Raw genomic sequence first — 25,917 nt, 5'->3', positions numbered from 1 at the left:
CAGGGCCAGCTCTTTCTTCAGTAGCCCTCTCTTCTGTGGGCTGGAGGGCTGAGGAGAGAGAGAAGCTGCTCCGGCACAGCACACCTACCGAGTCGCTGACATGTGGGCAGACGTCATACAGCTTGGCACCATCTTCTGTGTTCATGGAGCACCTAAAACAGTGAATGGAAGCTTGGTCCCCACCAGGAACACAGTGCCCGAGCAAACGGTGGTGGTACAAAGGTGCCAAGACATCCACGTGCCTACCATGGGACCATTCATCTTCCATCAACAGCTCAGCCTCTGAGAAGGTCCAAGACTCTAAGCCCCACCCAAGTGCTCACTGCTATTCAAGTGTCTACGTAAAGCCTGGTCCCTGGCAGACATCCTAAAGGAAGATGTTTCACCAAACCAAGATGGACCAAACTGAGAGGGAATTAGGTCACCACAGATGTGGAGAAGACCTTGGGGCTTATCCCTGAGACACAGGCCCTGACACCTGCACTGCCCTAGGTCAGACCTGTTACCACAGACCTCACAAGAACACACCCTCCTGCGCTCCTTCCAGCAGGCTGCTCTTCTCAAGCTGGTGGCTCTTTGGTGGGGATATACTTACCTGGCACCGTTGGATAGCTTCAGAATGATCTGGTTCTTCAAGTCATAGACCTTCCCCAGCCAGCAGTCGTAAGCGATGTAGTCCCCATACATGAAAGGCTGCAGACCAAGGGCACAGGGACAGTAAGACAGCAGACACTGCTGATGCCAGAAGGAACAATTCCTCTGTGCCCCACTAGGACAGGTGGGGAAGGCTCTCGACAGCTTATTGTTTGGACCAGTCGGCTGCTGGCTTAACAAGTGCCATCAGCAGGCCATCCCCCGAGTTTCAGGCTGCATCCCGACCCGCTTCTCAGTGAGGCGGCTGCAGTGGCATGGGAACTGGGAGAGTCAAGACAGGCAGGGGAGACAGCCATACAGCTGGGAGGCTGGCTGAAGTGTTCAAGTAGGTAAAGGGCTGGAGTAAACAGGTCATACATTCACGATATGAAAAACCCAGTTTCTCACTGCTGAAGGAGGTGCTCACCACAAAGGGGAGGAGAGAAGTAATCAATCAGAATGGAGGTGTCAAGATGAATGCATACTTTTTCATGTAGAGGCAGAGTAGGCACTGACATACTAAGGTGTAGTGTGCATCTCATACGTACATTGTATACACATGTGCATTTCATGGTATGTTCCTAAGAGGGCCCAGTAGCCATCAGCACACCTAACATCCAGATCTTAGCTTCCTGGGTATCTTCTATTGTTTGTTTGGTGCTGGGGATCCAATCCAGGGCCTTGTGTATGTTAGGCAAATGCTTAACCCCTGAGCTACACATCCAGATTTTGCTTTTTAAAATGCCATTCTTCTCTGAAAGGAACCAGGCTCCTTGGAGAGAAATGGCTGATTGCTGGCTGGATGGGGGATATTTTCACTGTGCCAGAAAATAAGAAAGTGCTTTAAGAAAAAAAAGGAACATGGGAAAAGAACACCACAAAAAACTGGGAGTAATGGCATGTGCCTGAAATCCCAGCTACTGGGGAGGCAGTGCAGAAGAATCAAAAGTTCAAGGCTGGCTTGTGCAACTTAGTGAGGCCCTGTATCAAAATAAAATAAAAAGAGCTGGGGGTACAGCTTGGTGGTAAGGTACCCTGGGTTCAAGCCCTAGGAACACCATCCCCCGCAAAGGACCACAAAAGTCAGCCTGAAGGAGCTTCCATCAGCCAAATCTGGGACAATTTAGGCAACAAAATAAGTAATGGTAGTAATGGATTACAATCAACTGAATAAAACAGTCCACACTGATACAAAAAATGAACAAATAGGTCTGGGGATAAAGTTTAGCATGTGCTTAGCATGCACCAGGCCCGGGTTCAATTTCTAGGACTGCTAAAACCAACCAACCAACCAACAAAGACAATAAATAAATAAATGGGGGCAGTAGGTGAAGTTCTTCAATAAAGTAGAATGCCAGCTGGTATAAACGAGAAAGATGGCCTCCAAATCACCATTAGTAACCACTGGAGTGGCCGCTGGTTTAGTGGGAACTGTTCCTCAGGCTAAGGCTGGTGGAATTGGAGTTTAGCAAGTACCAGGTTACTGACACAATCTTAGAATATTTCCCTACAAGATATCACCACTTAAAAAGGGGCAAATGATGACTGTATGGTGGAAAGAACCGGTGACAACCAATGTGATGGGAGCACAGTGAACTCTCCCAGCAGTGCAGCAACCAGACCTGGACTGGATCAAAGCTGGCAGTGGTAGTTGCACTGTGCATGCCAGGACCAGGCTAGTCATGAGACAGCGTCACACAGGCCCAAGGTGAGGGTCATGGTACTAAACGTATCACTGTCCAGGATGTGGGAGAGAGAAAGACTGGGGCGACAGAAGAGTTGACAGCTAAATGCAGTATGTTCCTAGTTTTCTAAACCAGGATCGGGACAGTGAACAGGGTCTGAAGATGGAATTAAACGTCAATGATGGAGCCGGGTGCAGCGGCGCATGCCTGTAATTCCAGCAGCTCGGGAGGCTGAGGCAGGAGGACCTTGAGTTCAATGCCAACCTCAGCAACTGCGAGGCGCTAAGCAATTCAGTGAGAGACTTTGTCTCTAATAAAATACAAAATAGGGCTGGGGATGTGGCTCAGTGGTCGAGTGCCCCTGAGTTTAATTCCTGATACCAAAAATAAAAAAAGTCAAGGTTGGTCTGTGTGGTGGTTACATGGGAGTGTGTCCTGGTTTCTGGAAAACATACTGTAGTGTTCAGGGGTGACAGGCATTATGTGGGTAGCTTTCTATCAATGGTTCAGAGAAGAACCACTGGAAATGGGGCGTGTGGGGAAGGAGGGGATACATGATGGAGCCAACGGAGTGATGCGCTGTCAGCCGAGGAAGCTGGATGAGGGCGGCACAGGAATCTATACCTTTTTTAAAGTTTCAAATCATTGACAAAATGAATACTGAAAAGAAATGTTTGCTTTTTTGGTAGGAAGGGCTAGAGGAGAAAGAAGACCAGTAAAGACAACCCCACTGGCAACTGTGCTGGGGCTGGGGAGACATTCCAACCTGGGTCTGGGTGACCCTGGGCTGTGTATAGAGGTCGGTGAGCTGAAACACAGATGCTGCGCTGCTGAGAGAACCACAGAGCTGAGAGAAGTCAGAGAGAGGCCACTCACCCAGATGTGCTGGAGGTCCTTGCTGTTGACGGGGTAGATGATGCAGTTGGTGCCAATGAGCTTGACAGCACAGTCGATGTTGACGTCTATCACGGTACCACACTGACTGTCCTGGGGGAAGGCAGAAGGTGTTCAGAGTAAGGCCACCACAGAAGGCCCTACCTCAACCATCCCAATCAGCCCCCACCAGAGCCAGGCAGCTCTCTGGCACAGAGGCTGGGCAGAGAGGCTCAAGTCTCCGAGGCGGCTGCCCTGAGGCCCAGGCTGGGGTGAGAATATGGGACTCACAGTGGAGCGCATGTGCCGGACCACATCGCGGGGCACCACAGAGCGGTCCTCTAGCTTCAGCTGTAAAAGAGGAAACACGGGTGTGAGAAGAGTGCTGGGAAGCCTCCACACGATGCATGTTTCTTCCAGCTTTTGAAGTGCACCACCCACAACACAAAGACACAGGCCCAAGTGCCTGGCTAAGCCAGCTCCCAGGTCCACAGAGGGACGTGTCCCACCCAGTAGTCCCAGTGCAGTGTAGTCACCATTATTCCACCAAAAGCAAGTACTAGGTCACGGGAGGTGTTCTCGATCTTTAAGTGTGGCTGAATGACAGACCGCAAAAGGCCTCATGTTAGTGCAAGATTTAACAGGCTATCCTATGGAGCGAGCCATGCACGGAACCCTCTTCTACCTCCTGCAGACACCCCACCCTTTGATCCCAGTGCATCAGGATGACAAGAGCAGGAGGGGGATGAGTCTGACACTGAGCTGTGGTGGGTCACCCTGAGGCTGGGCTGTCACTACACCATGTTCTAATCTGGGTTATCCCTCCTGCCCAGCTGCAGCCTGCTCCTTATCTACAAGCCGCAGAGCCCTGGGGGCTGCTGAGTAGCTCTGGGGATGGCTGGATGCAGAAGCCTGGCCAAGTGCACAGGCACCTGACCCTTCCCTGCAGAGCCCATAGCTCCCATCTCCTGCTGCTGCAAGCTGCCGCATCCCCCTCCAACAGCCCATGCAGGGGTGGGTTCTCCACTAGACCAGCCTATCTTTTCTCTCTGGGTCCCTGAACCTGGGCCACTCCTGTGATGCTTCCCCGACTCACAGGAATAGGTGGGCCTCAGGATCTGCTCACTTCCAAGTCCCCTAACCATGGGATTTGAAGGGCTGTTGCCTCAAATGCCACCTTATTGGACAGCCTTTAACAGTGGCCTCTGCTCTCAGCTGCTGGAGCTCAGAAAGATGACTGCCACAAAAGCTAAGCCAAAGAAAGACTTTTTTAGGTCTGTCTTTTCAAGATCACTGAAATTTTGGCAATGACAATAAAACAAACTCTATTAGTAGCATGTGACTTACAACAAAGTAAATGGAAACATTAAATCTACCATCAACCAGTAGTGCTGAAATTTCCACAGGGAGCCCAAGCCATGTGATGAGACTAAAGTCTAGATGATGAGACTAGTGGTCCAACAGAGTCCTCTTAGCAGATGCTGAGGAACCTTGGGGTGACCAGCTCCTGTCTGCAGCCACCACCCTGACAGGCCAGGTTCTTCTTACCTCTGCTCCAAGACACACCCACTATAAGGGCATGTTGAAATGCCAGCGTCCGTTTCTAACTAATATGGTGATGTTCTATGCCATAGCACTGTGCACCCGAATCTCTGCTCTGGGGCATGACACTTTTTGCACCGCCCTATCTCAAATCCATGCCCCCAATTCAGATATCAAAAAACCATAACTGGGATCCAAACTGTCACAGACAGAAACAATCTAAGGGGAAAGGGATTGTGTTGTAAGGGGCAGGAAGGTGCCTTAGGGGAGTGCCCAGCTCATTCTGCAGATCACGTCCCCTGGGGGCTTTATGCCCCTGAGAAAGCTGCCAGAAAAGGGACAGCAGCCAGGCCCCATCCTGGACCATTCTGAGCTCCCACATCACATTTGGTCCAGCCTCATGTCCCCAAGGGCACAGAGGAAATAGGCTCTCGTTCCCAAGCAGGAACACAACAGTGGGTAAAAGCTGGCAGCAGGGGGAGGCAGTGGCCCGTGGGGCAGGCAGAGCATGTTCCCAGGAGGAGCTTGAAGCAAGCGCTGCACCTATGGGACTGTCAAGTGTGGCTGGGTTCCACCTGGGAGGGTCTTCTAACAAGGCACTGCAGTTCCCCATGCCTGATGGTGCTGAAGCAGAGAGGGAAGGAGTGACAGGGAAGGGGAGGATGGCGCCACCATGTTGGCCACAAGCCCCCCCCGCCCCCCGCGGGAATCCCAGGAGGCAGACACAAGGGTTTGGCAGGGCTCCCTGTCCTTGCTGGCGTCCCGTCCTCACTGATACACCCGACACTGCACGCGCTTCCTACACTGTGCCTGTGCTGTCCCACCCACGGCTGCTGCACTGCACAGCAAGATCCCCAGGACCCCTTCCCATCTGTGTCCCTGTGTGCTGCCTGCTTCCCTGCTCTGCAGTGGCCTTTCAATGTTCTCATTCGGGAAGGAACCACTGTGCAAAGCTGGGGAGCTGGCTGTCCTCTGCCTAATGCCAATACCAGATGCTTATTGTGACCAGGCAGTTTTCTAGGCACTTTGTAATCTTGTCTACAGACTCGACACTTGCTATCATTATGGTTATTCCCCATTTTAAAGATAAGAAAACAGAGACAAAGAAAAAGCAAAAGCAAGCAACCTGTTTAAGGTCACACAGCTTGTAGGTAAACTCTAGTCTTGAACTTGGCAGCCTGGCTCAAGAGTCCTTTCTCTTAGACACATTAAAAAAAAAAAAAAAAAAAAAGTTACCCTTTAGGGCTGGGGATACAGCTTGGTGGTACAGGATTACCTAGCATGCATGAGGCTCTGGGTTCAGTACTCAAATCTGCACATGTATGGGCGTGTGCACGCGTATACACAGACACACAGAACCTGGTTCTACCCTCAGAGCTGCAGAGATAAGAACAGAATAAAATGTATTTCTGGAAGGTCCACACATTCTTAAAGAAAGTGGGTCTTCTGGTTATAGAGGTAATAAAATGTTTCTGGGGCTATTGGAAGATGGTTGTGGCAGCCTCTGACAGTGGATATCATCAAGGCCCTGAGCAGGGGAGGGTTGGCAATTTGCCCTCCACTTTCCCTTCTACCCTAAAAGGTCAAGTATGGTACCCAAACCACCAGTGCCAAACTGTGCTGAGAGGTGAACACTAGAGGGCGCCATGCCTGCTCTAGGAAAAAGGGGTTCTAGTGCAAAACCAAGGCTGTGAAACAAACCCCTAATCCCTACATTAAAGAGCACCCTGGATGTCCTTTTTAAAACACTGTTTTTAAAAGGGAGGGGAGTTGAGGTGGGAGGTGGGTAGATTTCAATTGTCACGGCTCTAGAATTCTGAACAACCTCAGAGCTGAGGAACTACTGTCTACCATTTCATGGAAGGCCACAGTGATCAGAGGGTTCTAAATGGAAAAAGGACAAGACAGACACCAAAATGCTAACATTATCTCTATGTGGGAAGGACCCTGGGTGGTTCAAAATGCACGTGGATCACTCTCAACAGGCAAAATGGGGCTGCCTGGTGGGGCCTTGGACTGACGGCCCCTGATACCTCCTTCTCTGGAAGCAGGGGAATCTGGCCCTTGCTGTGGGAAGCAGATCTGGGTCTTAAGGAGCTCACTGTCTGGCCAGTGCTGATGGAGCACTTCATGAGCCAGGCGCTGGGGAGACCAGCCCCTGCTCTGCCAAGCCCCCACCCCAGCACAGGGCAGGAAGTGGACAGATGCAGGTCAGATGGTGCTCAGAACTGTACAAAAAACAGGGCAATGTGGGGAGGGGAGGGGGACACAAGGGAGTTACTTTAAATAAGTTGTCAGGAGGGGACACCCTGAAGTGACATTTGACCAGAGAACTGGATGAAATAAGGGAGTGATCTTTCCAAGCAGAGACAAGAACAGCCACAGAGACACTGGGAGGAGTGAGCACGTCTAGAGGCCCGCAGGGCTTCAGGAGTGGGAGAAGTGTGCAGCCAGGTCATTCAGGCCTTGGAGATTCTGTTCTGAGCAGGTGGGAGCCCCTGCAAGCCTGAGCAAGTAAAAGGGTCGTCTGGCTGTCAGGCAGAGAACATGGAGAAGGTGCAGGGAGATCAGTTTGTGCAATGGTTTTCAACTGGGAGCCATCATGCCCCCAAAGGACATTTGGAAATGAAAACATTCTAGGCTGTCCTAACTGGGGGCCAGGAGTGCTGCTGAACATCCTACAGTGCACAAGGTCATCTGACCAGAGCATCGGCATTGCCCAGGCTAGGAGCCCTGAGGCTGTTCAGGGTAAAAGGTGCCAGCACCAGTGCAGTGGCACACAAGATGGGTTAAAGGACCTCCTCCTTCTGGATACGTTCTTTTGCCTTTCCCTTTATTTTTTTAGTTGACACATAAAAATTGCATGTATTCGTGGGTTACTGGAGAGATTCTGAGGCACAGCAAAAAGGAGCTAAAAAAAGAAAGCAATCCAATGGCAAGGGAGTGGTAAAAGACAGTCCCAGGGAGAAGGCCACTGAGCAGGGCACATGGGCACTTCTGTCCTTCCTCCATTTGAACTATGAGCTCACCAGATGGCTGTCCTGTCAGGGTACCAGCTTCCTTCTGAGGCTCACACTGATTCTGAGAGGCAATCTCGAGGCCTGACCCTGACAAGACACCAGAAGAAGCTAGCTTGTCCTGTGATTCCTGGCCCAGACCCTCACTGCCTTTAGCTGACCACAGCAGAATTGAAATTTATGTCTATGTTCCAAGAATAGAAAAGGCAAACCAAGTTTGATAACAGGTTGAAAACAGAAGGAAGTAAACCAAAAAATCCACCTGAATTGTTCTTGAACATCATGGGAGTGGGTGACCCTCAGGCTGGCCTGCTGAGTGGAGGTCAAGAGCTGCCCTGGGGAAGAAGTAGCCTTGTGCCTGGTCACTAGCACCAGCATCTGGAATGCTCAAAGAGGAAACTGTAGGAAATCCAAAGGAGAAGCTCTAGTGGGGCTGAGCATATATATCTCAAGGCTGGGAACCCCAGCCACACCACTGTCACCCCCTGTGTCAAACACCAGGGAAGGCCCAGAGATGTGGTGTCCTTCAATCTCAGAAGGTAACCACCCACTTTTCCTGGGGATTAGTGATATTATCAGTACCACATCTTCATGGTACAAGTGGGAATAGTTACAAACACAAAAGGCCCAGCAGCAGACCAAGCCGACCGCCAGCCCACATCCGGTCCCTGGAGATGGGTTAAAGGACCTCCTTCTGGAAACTTGGGGACAGTTTGCAATGGCCCCTAGTTTGGGTTTTGTTCAAAGAGTGAGGTTTCACCTTCACTGGTCTGAGCCAGGCCTCAGAACTTGGAAACTCACACGAGGAAAGAAGCTGTTGACCCAGGCAGCCTGAAGCCCAAAGGGAACACGACACTGCACCCACACCAGGATTCCTCATTTCCAACCTGCTACTTCCTAAGGGGTAAATCAATCAGAGAAACATTACCTCTTCTGCCTGTCCCACCCTGTACGGTCTGAGCCCTAGACATGCACAAGAAGAATGACATAAGACAATGGTGAGTGGGCAAGGAACAGCCTCCTACTACCCAGAGGTCCAACCAGACTGCCCACTCCTCTCCCACCTCGCTGAGGCTGTGGGCACTGAGAAAGGTCCCCACTATACTGCCTGCAGATGGGTGTGGCTGCACTACAGCACAAGTTGTGGGGCACTGGTGTGTCAGTGCACACACAGAAGCTCCTCTGACTGAGAAACCCAACTCAGCATGGGCAGGCAGAGGGAATCATTCAATAGGAACATGGCTGAAACCTACTAGGCTCAATCTAGGTTGTGCCTCCTGTGCCTTCCACAGACTCCAGGCTCGACAAGAACACAGCACCCAATAAGCAATGTACCTTGTCCATGGTCTTTAAAGGATTTATGAGAATCTGGCATACACACAGGGTGGGACATTCACCCCCATGCCCCAATGCTCTTGCAACATGGTGGTCTGAGACGTTTGCCACTCTTGCCAGATCAGAAAGTTTTATCCTGATGTGGATTTCCGAAAAAGTGGTGGAAATCCTAGAATGGAACAGCCTCTGAGCAACATCTTTCAAACCATGGGCCATGTCCCTTTAGTGGGATATGGGATGGTGTTAGCAGGCTGTCACCAACACTGAAGAACAGGAAGCATCTGCAGTGCTCCATGTATGCAGTAAGGCAAGTGTACTCCAGAGACCTCCTCAGTTGTATCCATCATGTACACATGCCCTGGGTCACCTTGGGAACTGTTTATTTTACTGTGGGTCACTGTCAAGAAGTTTGAGAATCCCCACCCTGCCTAGGGATCTGCCCGGCCCTCATGTCCTGCACCAATAGTTCTCTCTGGCTAGGGTTCCATCCTGTTCCACCAAGGGAGAGAGATTCCCTCATCAGCACCAGACCACCTGCAGGCAAGGACACACAAACCCAGCATCTACACACCCACATCTAATCACTTTTGTAACTGTGGCCTGACTTCAAATGTCACTGTGTCAGCCAGAACGGTAACACCAGGAGGGGCAGAAAATGGGCTTTCCTGTTGGAGCTGGGCCCCTCTTCTAGCTTCTTGCAAACTGCAGTTCACACAATTGGGGGTTTGACTGGTCAGGAATTCTAGATGGTGCCAGTGTAAGGACTTTCTCAGAGCAGTTGACCATCATGTGGCTGATCTTCTGCTAACCCAGCAAACAGCACCAGCCCACCTGAGGACAGAAGCCTTTACCAGCAAAACATGTGGCCAGAGGGCCTCACATACTTGGAGGAGGGGAGGTAGGAAGTAAAATAAATGGTACCTCTAGCTAGAACATTCCGCCAGTCATATTCTCCAGAAATTAGCCCTCAGAAGCTCTGAGAACGAGGCCCATGGAGTCCATAGGATTTTGAGTATTTCCTACAGACTCACAACAACATCACAAAGACATAATTGGGAATGTACCTTGGCTTTAGAGAACTTTTTTTGGGGGGTAGGGGGAGAGGGCAAGAATGGGGATTGAACTCAGGGGCACTCAGCCACTGAGCCACCTCCCCAGCCCTATTTTGTATTTTATTTACAGACAGGGTCTCAGTGAGCTGCTTATTAGTGCCTCGCTTTTGCTGAAGCTGGCTTTGAACTCTCGATCCTCCTGCCTCAGCCCCCCAAGCCGCTGGGATTACAGGCATGTGCCACCGCGCCCAGCCAGAGAACTTAGTTTAGATGGGGAAGACAAAATGACATTTATTCACAAGAGACAGCTCCCTTCCCCTAGTACTCTCATTTCCCAGTGACCCTCTTGCTCCCACGCCGCACGCTGGAAGCCTGCAGTAGGGCGTGATGCAGCACAGTGCCATCACTGCCTGGAAACTGTCCCTGCAATGCCAACTTGCTGGAATGGCCAGGAGGTGCGGCCTGAAGAGGACAAAGAAGGGCCTGAGTCCAGCTGCCAGCTGAAAGAGGGGAAGGACAGGGAGCTGCCCCCGGCAGGAGACCAGCAGGAGGCCTGGCAGTGGGGCTGGTTTCTACAATGCTGTTTGATATGTGTACAGGTGTGCGGTGGCAGGAGCCAGGAGTGAAAAATGGGCATCTTTAGGAGAAGCAGGCCTCCCCTCCTCAGGGAGGAAGTACTAGCAGAAGGTAGAAGGAGAAGAGCATGTTTTCACGAGGTATTTCTGTCCAGCCTGAATGTGCTATCAGCACCTAACCAGAGGGCCTGGCTGGACCACTTTACAGGTGACAGGCTGCTGTCCTGCGGTTGCCGTCCTGCGGCTGCCAGGCATCCCTGGGAGTAAGCAGGGGCTGGCCAAGTGCCCAGGCACAGAGAACGCCCACTGCCTCTGGGCATTGCCCTCCACAACCCACCCTGCCTGTCTGATGTCATCTAGGTGGTAATCATACAAATTAATCCTTCTAGAACTTGCACTGTGCCAGGAAAGAGCCCTTGTGTCTCTCTGCCTCTTCTGATCCTCGTGAGGGAGGTGCTGCTCTCCTTACTTTTACTCCACAAAGGCAGCTGGGCAGCTTGGAGAGGTAAGTGACCTGCCCAAGGTCACCTAGGTACCAATCAGAGCCCTGGTTTTGCTAATCTGCCCTTCATCTGGCATGTGTGGCCCGTGCCTGGCAACCCTGCCTCTTCCCGACTTCTTGGGAAGTACAGCCTCTCAGGCTCTGCCTGCTGCTTGGGAATCTGTTTGTCTTCAGGTGTGTGCACACACATGCCCCTGAAGCTCTAGCAGGTGGGTAAGGTGGGGGCTGGTAAGGGCCTTGCTCCAGGCTCACTGCTCACTTGTCTCCAGCACAACAGTCTGAAAAGAAGTATCTGGAAAAAGTTCCTAAAGTGATCTTGACACATATTCTCAAAACCTGGCCATCTGGTCGGTGCTTAAAAGACCAGATTAAGGAAATTGCTGAATGGGGCTACATCCTCTGAGCTGCTTCTGGGAAAACCTAGTTTGGGAGAATCTGCATTTTCCTGCAGCTATGCTCCCCAGGAGAAGGGAGACCCTGGAGGGGCAGTGTTCTAGTTCAGTGGGCAGGGCCTTTCAGTCACGAGTGTGGAGAAACACTCCCTCCCTGAACCCATACCAGCCTCTACTGGCTTCTCAAACACCTGTAGTTACTATTTCCAGGGAGATGAAATGAATACCATCAAGAGTGCTGGCGTCACTGGAGCACCAACTGGCCTGGAGACCTTAGGACTGACCAAAATGGCTCCTGGGCACTGATGTCACTTCTTGGTTGGATCATCAAGACCAAGAACCTTGACTGCTCACCCTGTCACCTCCACTTCTCCCAAGGCACACCAGCAACAAGCAAAGCATCTCAGGACAATGAACCAGGATGAAAACACCAACTAAAAAGTACAATCAGACTGGAGAAGAGGTGCCACAGATAATATGCTACAGCCAACCACAGGGAGGCTACCCTCACAGGGGACAGAGATATGGAGAGTGGCACACAAAGGAACCAGGTTCTGAGCAAGGCACATAAGAGCCAGGTCCTGCTGAAGCTGCCACTCTCTAGCTGCGCATGCTGAGGATGCCATCACCCCCTGGGCACCAGATGCCTTACCAAGGATGGGCAGTACTGGGCTGGACAAGCTCTTCCATATGTGATCTCAGAGCTCCAGGGCCCCGACTGCTACCTGCCCAGCACCCTTCCCACCTCAGGCCGACTCTGCCCTCCACCTGGGGGCTGCTCATTTGGAGTTGTGTGTCCCCTGAGATCTCCAAAGCTGGCTGACTGAAAGGAAAAGATTTCTTGTCAGTATGGCCTGAGGAGGTCCCTGGGACAGAGCACTAGGGCAGGGTCTGGTGAGGCCCCAGACCATTTCTCTCCCAGGGAACTAACAGCTCAGCTGGAAGGCCAAAGACATAAGGACTAACACAAAGAGCAGGACAAGACACAAAGATGAACACAGGATGCTGGTGATTCAGGCACATCACGACACTTAGGGGTCTTAGGCGCACCAGGGGAGCTATGGGAAGACAAGTCCCAGTGACTCTCCATAGGATCACCTACCTTCTTGCTTATGTGTCAAAATTCTCTTACCCCTACCTTTATGAGCAGGTATTGATGGAGTACCAGTGATGGGGTACAGGCAGGGCCTGAATCAGAGTGCATCAGAGTACGTGCAGAAGTGACTGATCACCAGCATGACTCAGCAGGGAGCACCTCAAAAAAGGGCTCTCAGCCACAGGAACAGAATGTGCAGGCCCCAGTGAGAGGGAAGAGGAGAGGAGTGAGATTCTGCAGCTTTGTGGGCCCCACTGGGCACCTCAGGAGAAGGTCCAATCTTCACTAAGGGACAGGAGACGCGTACAGGCAGGGGGGGCGGCAGAACGAAGTCGGCCTGGAATGAGCCTCACACTCAGTTCCACTCCTGAGATGGGTACAGGCAGAGCACAGACACCAGCACCAAGCCCCAGGACCTAGCTTTCTGATGATTTTTCCTATACAATTATGCATAAAATTTCCTTCCTCTGGGAGTGCATGACCTCCAGAGGGCTCTTTGGTCTCACACAGGAACTCTTCACAGACCTGGCAGAGGACACATGTCCTTAGAATGACAGATACAATTTACTTTTAACTATCCCACTTCTGGACACCTGCCCCTGCCTTGAAACCAGCAACTGCAAAGTGGTGTTTGGATGACCATATGCTGCTATGCTGGTCTGTGAAAGGGCCGCTGGTGGAAACCAACAAGTTAGCCCCATGAAAATAGGGAGGAGTCTGTCTAATCATTTGATTCAGCAGTGTTGGAAAAGCAAGACTCTGAAACAGAGAAAAATGGAGGCAGCCCCCAAAGGACCCTTGGAAGGATGAGCAAATTTTAGGGCAGCTGTTTATAAGAATCCCCAGGGGAACTGCACTGTTATTGTTTGAGATATTGGAGATTGAATCTAGAGACTCAAACATGATAAGTAAGTGCTCTACCACTCAGCCACATCCCCAGCCCTACTTTAAATACTTTGAGACAGGTCTGGCTAAGTTGTCCAGGCTGGCCTGGAACTTGTGATTCTACTGCCTCAGTCTCCTGAGTCTCTGGATTTTACAGGTGTGAGTCATAACTCCTGGCTATTTTTAATTTTAAAAAGCTTAAAAGAAATCTGTGCACCAAGGTGTAAAAGCACAATGGCTTGAAATAACCAGCACAGGGAGACTCAGTTATTATCCACTATTCAGTATTCCCAGGCAGAATTTTCTGGTGGCTTACCCCTTGGGACAGATACACAAGTAGCAAGCCCTCGAATACACGTGGCCCCAACCCCAGTCTGGGCCAGTTTCCAAGAAGATACCAAGAAGAAAGCCCAGGGTTTGGGGGCACCTTTAGGCTCACGACCCTGTCGGATGAGAGAAAAGTCTGACCTAGGCTAGTTGCTACCAAGCTCTGCCAGCACAAATTCTTGGAGCCCAGGGGATATGGTTTTGCCAATTCACAAACTTGCAGGTGGGAAGGCTTAGCCTCCTGGGCCCATGCCACAGGAGCCCCGTGTTTACAGCTGGGTACTGGACAGAAGCAAGCCAGCCAGCATGGCAAATGTGGCATTATGTCCACACAAGAATCCCAAGCTGAGAAAGCATGCCCTGGCAGAGGGTCCTCAGTGACAGTCCCCAGGACCCTGCCTCACAGGCTCTTGCCACTTTCTACCACTCCCTTGACTTCAAACCCACAGAAAGACGCAAGCCCTGGCAGCAAGGAGCTGCTGCTCTTCCTGCAGCAGGCAGAGACTCAGTCTCACCTCTGCCTGGGTGGCAGCAGCTCCCTTCCGGCCTGCTGCAGACACTGAGAACCGGCCACTAATCAATAGCCACATTCTGTGAAATGCATCATCCTAGCTTCCTCGGCAGACTCACAAGGAAAGGGTTCACTCAGCACTGCTATTTTTAAAAATGCAAATATGGTAGAAAAAGGCAGTAAAAATAATACATGAGAGCCTTGATCCAAGGCTGTCTTTCCTCAGGGCCAGGTTCCCACTGAAGGGGGCTGGGCACAGGGGCTGATCTATGGCATTCTTGGTCACCTGTGTCATTTTGCTTTATTTCTGTGATTTCAGATCAATTCCAGTAGCCAGGGAAGCCCGTACCAGACCTCTCCCCAGACAGGTACCTGAGCAAACCCTAAGTAGGCAGGGGAAACCACACCAGAGAACAGGCAGGTTTTATGACCCACTGGAACCACCATGTCAAAACAGGCTGGTTCTCCTCCTGGCAGGACAGGGCAGCGAGTCACCGCCAGTGTTTCTATTCCACAGTAAGGGTACAGAAAGGAAAGGAGGAGGGTCAAGGCCCCTGGAGGGACAGCAACCTGGGGTCTTGCATCACTTGGTGATGGTCCCAACAGCCTGAAAAATAAGCCTGCCCTTATTGCTGACAGGTCCAGCCATAGGAGCTCAAGGACAAGCTGACCTTGCTGAGTCAGCAGACAGTTTTGCTACTCATCCTCCTGGACTCCCACCACTGACCTTGATGTAGTGTCTTCCCTTCCTTCAGCTCCACATCACCATAATAAGGTCAGAAAGGGGTAAAATACTTGCCTTCTAAGCCAAGATTCCAGCAAAATTAAATTTAAATATGAAGCAGCTCACAGTGATTGGCCCAGCTGGGAAAGTGAAAAGACTCACCATCACCAATTTTAAAACAGAGGTGGGAGGAAATACCCATTGGTACAGTACATTTGTCTCCAACAGGCCCTTTTTCTGATAAATATGGGAAAGGCGCAGGGCTACCAGTTCCCTAGAGCTAAGCCCAATGGTAGAACACTGAGAAATGAAGCGACAGCCTGTGCTAGCTTATGGCCAATACCACACAGTCTCCATCCTCCAGAAAAGGTTCTGAGAGACTATCTTCTACTGTCCCAAGGCTGGAGTAGTTAGCGCCTCTGAGATGCACTAATAAGTTACAGCTGGTGGGTGGGATGGCAACTGCTACCTGAGAAGGGCCATACTTTCTTCTATGGAGTAAACGGCAGCTCTCCTCTCTCCTGCCTGGGCTGCCTCTCCTTCCCTCAGTCCCTTGGGTGAGGTCTGAAGATAACCAGGAGGCAGTACCAGACTACATTGAAGTATTCCTTCCTCCTTCAATGAATCAACACCTAAATGTTCCCAAGGACCACAAATTCCAAGTGCAGGAAGATGGGAACACATGGAGATGTCTCCACTATGTCCTTTAAGGGAAAACCATGCCACGGGAAGGTGTAGGCAGGCCCATGGCCAGGGCTTCTGAGTTCTACCCTGTGTGCTAAACACAGAAACATGGTCCACAGTGGGTAAGCCATAAAGTTCCCTCTTGTCCCCTTCCACATGCCCATGTGTCCCTCATGCCTTCCTATTTTAGAGTTACTTATCAGTGGTGAGAGTTGTCCTGAAAGGCAAATAATGTGCCCCAAAGTCCAGCTGACATGGGACCAGAGAGTCTGTGAGCAGGAGGCGTCTACCATTTAACCTGGCAGGTCCTGGGCCTGAGCTCATCTCTCTTCCCCCAGGGGCTTGGCAGACACATAGCTGCCCTGTAGGAAGTCCAGACTCCCAATAGTTGTCTTTTTATGATATGATGCTCACCTGCTCTGTAGTTATTCATTTACTCAGTTATTCAATCACTCAATAAATTAGATATCTACTAGGTTGCTATGCCAGGGGCTAATGAAACGTCAGGAAACCACAGCCAAGAGCAGGGTGGGAGGACTCATGCCAGCCGAGGAGAAGCCTGCACTGCCTGAGACAACAGTCATGGCATTTCCATGGACCACAGCCAAATGCATCTGTGTCTGCTCAGAAGCTGGGTGTGGTACCTCATGCCTGTAATCTAGTTACTCAGAAAGCTGAAGCAGGAAGTTCAAGGTTACCCTTGGCAACTTGGCACAACCCAAAGAGCTTGGGGTGCGGGCCAGTGGTTGAGCTCCCCTGGGTTCAATCCCCAGTACCACAAAGCCAAAAGAAAAAAGAAGTCATCCCAGAAAAACCTTCTCTGACTGCCCCTTATAGAACCGCTGCTCGTTCATTCTCTTCCTACCCGTCATCTGCTTCTCCATAGTGCTTGCTGTTCCCTTTCCTGTAGTCCCTCTGTCTCTCTGGTCTGTTCCATGGGGTTTAGAACGTGAGCCCCACAAGGGTAGGCACTGCTCGCCACACACCTCCAGGAAGTTCCTGGATCACAGGATAGACTCAAGGAGTCACTAGAGACATGCTGGAAGAAAAGCCCAGGCATGGAGACAAGTGTCAAGGAAGAGTGGTCAGCAATGCCCCATGCAACTGAGAGATCCAGTGCCCTAAGAATGACAGCACCCCTGATGACCTTGGCTCAGTGGTCCCAGAAGCCTCAGTGGCTGTGGTGTGGGGTATACTGGGGATTGAACCCAGGGGTGCTTTACTACTAATCTACATCCTCAGCCCTTATCAGTAAATTCTTTTAAAAGAACCAGCTTAGGGCTAGGGACGTGGCTCAAGCGGTAGCGTGCTTGCCTGGCATGCGTGCGGCCCGGGTTTGATCCTCAGCACCACATACCAACAAAGATGTTGTGTCCGACAAGAACTAAATAAATAAATAAATAAATAAATAAACCTCTCTCTGTCTGTCTGTCTCTCTCTCTTAAAAAAAAAAAAAGAAAAGAAAAAAAAAAAGAACCAGCTTAATTTGGTGGAATTTTTTTTTTTTTAATGAAGAAGTTTTGGGCTGGGGATGTGGCTGAAGCGGTAGCACGCTCGCCTGGCAAGCGCGGGGTGCTGGGTTCGATCCTCAGCATCACATAAAAATAAACTAAAGCTGTTGTGTACACTGAAAACTAAAAAATAAATATTAAAAAATTCTCTCTTAAAAAAAAAAAAAAAAGAAGAAGAAGAAGTTTTTCCCCAAACAGTGAGGAGTTCTAATGACTTTTCACAGCTATACCCCAAAAGCTGATTTGACTCAAATCCATAACAGCTGATATCCAGAACTCCAGCTTGGCTATTCTTACATCTGTGACAGTGATTAACCAGGATGCTTTTTTCAATATCTATTTTATTATTGCTTTTTCCCACATCATAAAGTTCTATTTTATTTTTGAGCTCATACAGACCTAGGTTAGTGTTTTTCTGATCAGTTTTATTTTTTGACTGTGGAGTTTTTAAACACTGCAATGGAGATTTCACCTAAGTAAAGCTACAAGGCCTTTACTATTGTCTTATGTGTTGTATGTTACGTGTGCACATTTCTGTTTTGTGTTGTATGTCTGTATGTGCGTATGTCCATATATCATATATGAGGAGTGCTCATGAATAAATGGATCTGAATTTTTTTTATTATTCACGTGATTTTAATGGTTTAATTTAAATTGGGTAAACAGTTGTTAAAGATTGTTTTAATATGTGTACAAATAAGCAGGTTAACAGATCTGTTTGTTTACTTTCACCTTTCCTTTTCATTATATTTAATAATTCTGTTCAGGATAATGTAAATTGTTCTAAAAATTGTGTTCTTAGTACCTGTTGAAATGTTACATTTTTTTTTTTTTAACATCATTGTCAGAATTCCTATTTTCATCCCAGTGCCGGTGAAGACAAAGATGAAACCAAACTACAACTTCTTCGATAATTATCACAACAAACTGTATAAACTGATACATCAATGAATAATAACTCAACAAGTAATGCTCAATCAATGAGTCGATTTATTTTGGGAGGAAATGGACATATTGATAGATTCCTCCGCTTTGAACTGCTTACAAAACTTGCCTGGACTATGTATCACTTGTATGCACTGTGATCTATCTGTTGATGCAGCGAATTACGGCAATGCTGGCGTATCTTTGCTGATGTGTCACCAGTGATGCAATTTTTCCTAGGAGCCGTCAATTGACTTGGTGTCGTGGCATTTCTGTATCCTCCTCCCTTCTACTAGTGATGGTCTAATTTTGGGGGCCAACAGAGGTGAGGCAAAGAACCTCACCCCCCCACCGGCACCAAGGCCAAATTTGGGGGCCAACAGAGGTGAGGCAAAGAACCTCACCCCCCTACTGGTGCATAGGCCTATCCACAAGTATGGCTATAGGCTGGACCGGTAGTCAGTGACGGGTATGATCCAATTGCAGTGGTATCAACCTAAGACCGGAGGCTGATGCCTAAAGGTCAGTTTTCCGATGACGGGTAAGAATCATATGTTGAATTGGACAAACCTAACAGGCAAGGTCCCTAGCCACATTGCTTGTTGCTTAATTAAACAGAAGGGGGGAGATGGTAAGAGCCACAGCCAAGTAATATAATACATGGCATTTTTGGTTGAAAGGTGACACCAACAAGCCATTGAGATGATATGATTATGTTAAGATTTGCATTCATATGGATATTGGACTCCTGCTGTCCACCTCGGCCTGCTAGGGGACTCCTGGAGAGTTCCCATTGGTTGGGGAAGTGCAGTAGGAGGGAATTCCGGGAGGAACCGCCTCTTGGGTTCCAGGAGAACGCAGCGTGCAATCGGGAATCTTCCCAGACGCCTAGGGATCATTGGCGGCAGTTTCAAAAAATAAAGTTTTTCCTGCTTGAGTGGCTCGTGATTTTGTGCCCAGCCAGACTGCGGCACTATTCCATCATGGTCTGGCCTTTGCTGTTAATAATTAGACGTCTGCTGAGTTATTAAACCTTGGGGCAATCTGCCTTTCGCTCTCAAAATGCTTTTAAGACACACACACACCCTTTGGGAGATCCTGTTAGACACCCACTGGGGCCTGTCATTCTGATTTCTCTTCCTGACTACCATCTCTCCATCTCTCTGTGTAGGATCTGAGTTAGCATCTTCATATCTACTTACCAATTCAACAATTCTCTCTAGAGAATTTATGCTACTTGCTGTTTAACTGGGCTTTTAACTTAATGATTACAGTTTTCATTCTAGAAGTTTTGTTTGGTTCTCTTAAAAAAAATCTTTTTTTTTTTTTTTTTTAATATATTGTGTCTTATTCTTTCCTTTGATTCCATTTCTTCTTTTGGCCACTGAGTCACTTTAAACATCAAGCTGTCATCTCTTCTATTACTGAGGTCCTTATGATGGACACCTTCCTGTTTCTTGTGGTGGCTGACTCAGGCCTATACTTTCTACAAGTTTGGTAACATCCAAGGATGAGTCATCATCTGCAGGACTGCAGCACTCCAAATGGTCTGCACGTGGAAGGGTCACTCTACAGAGTTTTGCCTTATTTCTGCAAAAAGCTGCAAGGAGCTGCAAGGGCATGCCTAGCTGCCCTATTGGGGATTCCGGTAACATGCGGCACCACGACTGTGGACTTCAAACTTGGATGTTCCCTTGCTCACAGAAGACTTGTGCAGCCCCATCCAGAGTGCGGCACAATGGCACACCCCCTTTGCTTTTTCTCTGGTCTCCTTGCTTTTTCATGGGGGAGATTTTCTTGAATTGTTTTCACCTGGGGATGGTTGTTTGAGGGGACTTCCAGTTCAGTTCCAGGCTTTACATGTTCACTAAAAGCCAAGCCTCTATTGTAGGACCTATGTGTCCATCAGTGAAGACCCCCAGCCACCCACTCTACTCTGGCTTTAAGCTCCTGGTTTGATTTTTGGTGTTGACCTCTTTCTTTCTGATAAGCTACATACTTCAGGTCTTCCCATCCATCATCTTCTATCATGGCATGACTACATGACAACAGGAGGAGTGGGTCTACTGTAGCTCCTTCCACCACACCACTGTCCCCTGAATCTGCCTCCAGAGTCTGCTCCCAACCTTAAGCATGTGACCGTTTCCTCTGTCTGGAAGCTTCACCCCAGTGTCCTCTAACCACACCCCCACCTTAGATGGGCTACCTTCCAGTCACCACTTCAAAATCTGTGATTGTCACTTCCGGAAGCATTTCTACTTCTTTGATATGTTCCTATCCTTTGTTTACCCTTTCTCTACAGACCCTCTAGATTTTGGATTTTTAATTCTATTTCCTGGGAATCTTTGTCATCTTGCTTTTCAAAAATGTTTTTAATTTCTAGAACGCTCTCATTCTGGCTTTTTTTTTTTTTTTTTTTTGGTACTGGCTGTTGAACCAGTCCTTTTTTATTTAGAGACAGGATCTCATTAAATTGCTTAGAGCCTTGCTAAGTTGCTGAGGCTGCCTTTGAACTTGTGATCCTCCCGCCTCAGCCTCCCAAGCACTGGGATCACAGGCGTGGGCCACTGCGCTGGCTCATTCTGACATTTACACTGTCCTGTTTACTTCTTGGATGAAACAGTGGCTCTTATTTCTCTGAGAGTACTCTCCACATGCTTTCTGGGTTTCTCCTCTTTGAAGAATCAACTGTTTCCTCTGAGATACATTCTTCTTTTTGTTTTGACATCTTCCTTTCTTGGTGAGTATACCCAGTGATCTTGGCTGCCCACTCTTATTTAAAAGTAAGGAAGCACCTGGGCACAGTGGTGCAGGTCTGTAATTCCAGAGACTCCAGGCTGCGGCTGAAGGATGGTGAATTTGAGGCCAGCCTGGGCAAGTTAGCAAGAATCACCCCAGACTACCCTCAGAGAAGGGCAGATAACAGGAGGTCATTGTGGTGTTCCCACAGATCCACATGAAGTAAGAGGGCACAGCTCCCTCTGTTTTAGGTCAAGGCCACGCTCACCTTAAGCACACAGGTGCCACTCATGCTGGGCCTTTCTCACTACTCCTCCTGGGAGTCTCTCTCCAGGCACCAGCGTATCATCTTCTGCTCAGTTTCCTGTCACCTCCATCTTCCCAAACTGTGAAATCTTTCGCCTGGTACTGTTCGCTCACCCGTTCTTTGTCCTTTTGGATTTATATATTTTAAAAATTCTTTTGTGTTATTTTAGCAGGGTTTCTGGAGGAAATGGATATAAATGAATGTGTTCAATACCCTGTTTACCTCAAGAATGTCAAGCAGAGATTTTTTGTGTGTTTTTGAGATGGGGCTGAGATGGGGTCTTGCTAGTCTTCCCAGGCTGGTTCCCAACTCCTGGGTTCAAGGATCCTCCTGCCTCAGTCTCCCCAGTGGCTGGGTCTATAGAGCATGCCACTCTGCCTAGCTACCAGAGACTTTTAACTTTAATTCTGCAAAGTACTTACTTAAAACCAGATGAAAGAGAGGTGATAATTAGCCAATAAACCCTAGAAAATTACAAATCCAAAAATCAGAAATTCTTCACTTCGACATCTACTCGGTGGACAGACTGATTCATGTTTGGTGGGCTCTTTCAGTGTGCTATTCTGAGATTTGAAATGGTGCGCAAGGAAAAGAGCATAGATCCTTTAGATAACTGCCCCGCACACATACACACACCTGAAAGGGCCTCTTATCTTCTCCTAGAAATGGCTTTTTGTCACAATGTCAAAGAAATTTTAAATTCCACATACTGCTATGATTTGACCATGACAGAACGATCCAGACAAAGCTGGGCTCTGGGTGGAAGAGACCGCCTGTCGGTGTTGTACAGCAAACATGGGTAATAAAATGTTTTACACACTCACAAAATTAAACCAGATTCTCCAACACGAAACTAAAAGCAACCGCTGAGAAAGTCACCAAACACAAACAGCAGCACATGCCCCACAGCAGATGCCATGTTGCTCACACTGCTTGTGATGAAGCAGGACAGAGGATCGGAAGTGCAACAGCAGCCAATGCAGTATAGCCACGTTTCCAACCTACCAAAGGTTAGAGAGCCCATTCAGCTTCCAAAGTACATTCCTGTCCACCAACAAAGATGGCATCCTACTGCATAAGAAGTGTCATAATCCACACTACAAAAGAGACTCAAAAGACATAGGTAGTATGGTCTCTGCCTTCAAAAAACTTAAGCTGTGCTTGTCATACTTTGGATTGTGTGATGGTAAACATCTGAAAGCTTTGTCCACTGTCTAAGACCTATTTAGCAACTCCTTTTTCATCCCAGAGAGGTCATGGAGCCTCAGATTTAAAACAATTGGACCTCTGTTGCTAGAAAGACTTAGGACTTTTAAGTTTTTAAGGACTTGAAATCCTCTACAGAGTATTTAAATAGGAATAGGGGCTACATATCATTATAATGCAAGATGCCTGATACAAATACCAATGACACTAGCAGGGCACCTACTATCAGAGAAGGCCCACCTGTCAGACTTTATAGGGCAGAGAAGATTCAAATGCTAGGTCTAATAAGCAAGCCAATACATAACCCAATTAAAAAATGGACAATTTATTTGAGCAGACATATCTTAAGAAGATAGGCAAATAGCTAATAAGACATGAAAAGATGCTCAACATCATTAGTCATTAGGGAAATGCAAATAAATATCACATACCTCCTAGGATGGCTGTAAACTAGACTATTTTCCATCCTGGTGAGGATGGAAAGACAGGAGTCCACCTGCATGACTGATAATGGCATGGTGGTGCAACTCTCTGGAAAGCAGTTTGGCAATTGCTCCAAGGGGTAAACAAAGGTTTACCAATTCTTCTCCTGGGTATAATACACAAGAGAACTGAAAATATATGCCCACACAAAAATGCTCAGTGCAGTACTATTCAGAGCAGGTCAAAAGTGAAACCACCAGATGTCTATCAACTAATGAAAGGATAAACAAAATGTAGAATGTTCATACCAATGGAATATCACCTGGCCATAAAAAGGAATAAGTTCTGATACGTGCTATAACATGGATAAACCTTAAAAAATATCATAAGAAGCCAGACACAAAAGGCTTTGTATTGTTTTCATCTATTTATGTGCCATGCCCAGCACAGGCAAAGTCATAGACAGAACATGGTTACCAGGGGTTGGGAGGGGGAGGGAAGAGGGTTGTGACTGTTGATGGGTATGGGTGATGAAAATGTCCTAAAATGATAGTGGTGATAGCTGCGCCAGTCCTTGAATATACTAAAAACCACTTGAAATGCATGCTTTACAAAGGGATTTTTTTTAAAGAATCTTTTAATATTTATTTTTTAGTTTTCGGCGGACACAACATCTTTGTTTGTATGTGGTGCTGAGGATCGAACCCAGGCCGCACGCATGCCAGGCGAGCGCGCTACCACTTGAGCCACATCCCAGCCCCTACAAAGGGATTTTTAAAAAATATTTTTTCAGTTGTAGACGGACACAATATCTTTATTTATTTTTATATGGTACTGAGGATCGAACCCAGTGCTTGCCACAAAGCAAGCGCTCTGCCATTGAGCCACAAACCCAGCCTCTTACAAAGGGATTTTACAAATCCCTTTTTAAAAAAACGGATGTGAATTATCTCAAGAAACCTGTTTTGTTTGTTTTAGGATAAATCAAGTTGAGCTGCAGCTGCCTGGTTCCATGGTTTTTAACGTAGGATGCTTTCTGTTTTCTTTTTAAAGTAAAGCCCCATCAATCCTTTGTATTAGATTCTGCATTTCAAGTTAAATACCAAAACCCATCTCAACTCTAATGAAATCATTAGGAAACTACCATCAGCACAACCAACCCCTGTGCCTCTAAGATCTGACGGGAATCTTAGTCTTCTGTTTGTGGCTACTATCAACCATCATCTAAACCACATAGCCACTGAAGTCTTCAGTTCCTTGACTATAAAATAAAGGGGTCCAATCAGGCTACCCTGGCATCCTGTTCAGTCCCTTCATGAACTCTGACGTCTACACACAGCCACAGCTCCTTGGGCTTGGGCAAGGATGCCATCTGCAGCTACACTTGGCAGCTGAAAACATCCTCCTGATCTGACATGGGCTACACAGAGGAGAAGAGCATGAGGTCCAGGATCCAGGGGACATTCGACGTGGAGGAAACACCCTATCTTGGGAATCACTGGGCTCGCATGTTTCCCTGGAAATTGTAAAGGACAGTATAACCCTACGACTACAGCTGTGCTATGTGAGAAACATCTCACTGGACTCTTAATGAGGTTAATTCCCCATCCCGGGAAAGGAAATAGAACCTGCTACATAGGGCCACAGTTTGCATCTGCCTTCTTTTTTTCTTTAAATATTTTTTTAATTGTAGATGGACTTTAATTTTATTTATATGTGGTGCTGAGAATCGAACCCAGTGCCTCACACATGCTAGGCAAGCGCTCTACCACTGAGCCACGACCCCAGCCCCACCCGCATCTGCCTTCTGTAAGAAGCTCAGGGCTGGCTCTAGCCTGATCCCTAACCCAAGTGGGCAATCTCAGCCAGGGCGGAGTGCTGAGAGGATATGGAAAGGCACTTGGGAATGTTTCTGGGAATACTCTTTTTTTGGGGGGGAGGGGGTTGGGGGAGTACCAGGGATTGAACTCAGGGGCACTCAACCACTGAGCCACATTCCCAGCCCTATTTTGCATTTTATTTAGAGGCAGGGTCTCACTGAGTTGCTTTAGTGCCTCACCATTGCTGAGGCTCGCTTAGACTTGCAATCCTCCTGCCTTAGTCTCCTGAGCCTCTGGGATTATAGGCATGCACCACTGGCTATTTTTTTTTTTTTTTTAAGTATTCCCCCTCCCGGGATCTTTGGATTCAAAAAGCCCTATGAAACCCGTTCCCCCACCACCCCTCAGTGACATCCTGACTATGGAGAATCCCTGTCCCAGAAGAAGGGCTGTGGAGTGCCCAGCAAGGCATACTGGATTCCTACACTATTCTACAAAGAGCAGAGCTGGCCTCTTCCTCAAGTGACAGCATGCTGGATCCAACTGAGCATCCTGGCACGAAGGGTGACACTGCAGACAGAAGAAGGGAAGCAACATGCCTAGACAGCCCCGAGGGACAAGATGCACCAGGTCAGGTGGGAACTGCCACAATAAGACTAAAGAGGAAGTCTCAAAATGAACCCAGGTTTGACTGAATCCAAAGCTACGACCCTGCAAGTACTGAACAGCTATACCCAGAGCTATTACTATATGGAAAAAATTAAAATACAAGACAGACACAGGATGCCTGTAGTTCCCACGACTTGGGAGGCTAAGGCAGGAAGATTACACGAGCCCATGAGTTTAGGGCCACCTGGCAACAAAGCAAGACCCCAACCCAAATTAATAAAACAAAAACAAAAATTAGACAGACAGACAGACAGACAGACACACACACACACACATACACACTCACACACACACACACACTGGAGTATGCATACAGGGAAATGATAGAAAGAAGACAAACATTTCACTAAAAAAAATTTCTTTTTTTTTGGGGGGGGGGGAGGTGCCAGGGGTTGAACTCAGGGGCACTCAACCACTGAGCCACATTCCCAGCCCTATTCTGAATTTTATTTAGACAGGATCTCACTGAGTTATTAGCACCTTGC

At 48.3% G+C, this 25,917-nt stretch overlaps 1 protein-coding gene across 4 annotated transcripts in view; it reads right to left on the bottom strand.

Moving 5' to 3' along the window:
- The window catches only part of Ube2o (ubiquitin conjugating enzyme E2 O), a 52,200-nt gene that overhangs the window by 9,455 nt on the left and 16,828 nt on the right, over positions 1-25,917 (bottom strand). For 2 of the 4 annotated variants that reach the window (XM_076870266.1, XM_076870267.1), the window contains exons 2-5: positions 3,483-3,542; positions 3,195-3,305; positions 596-693; positions 89-152 (exon numbers count right to left, since the gene is read on the bottom strand). In XM_076870266.1, coding sequence (XP_076726381.1) covers positions 89-152; positions 596-693; positions 3,195-3,305; positions 3,483-3,542 — 333 coding nt within the window. Of the gene's footprint in view, positions 1-88; positions 153-595; positions 694-3,194; positions 3,306-3,482; positions 3,543-12,708; positions 12,813-25,917 lie in introns of those variants that run through there. The other 2 variants (XM_076870268.1, XM_076870269.1) reach the window with 2 other exon arrangements.

Source organism: Callospermophilus lateralis, chromosome 11 (assembly GCF_048772815.1).
Source record: "Callospermophilus lateralis isolate mCalLat2 chromosome 11, mCalLat2.hap1, whole genome shotgun sequence".
Taxonomy (NCBI): Eukaryota; Metazoa; Chordata; class Mammalia; order Rodentia; family Sciuridae; genus Callospermophilus; species Callospermophilus lateralis.
This window is presented reverse-complemented; position numbering and strand designations above follow the sequence as displayed.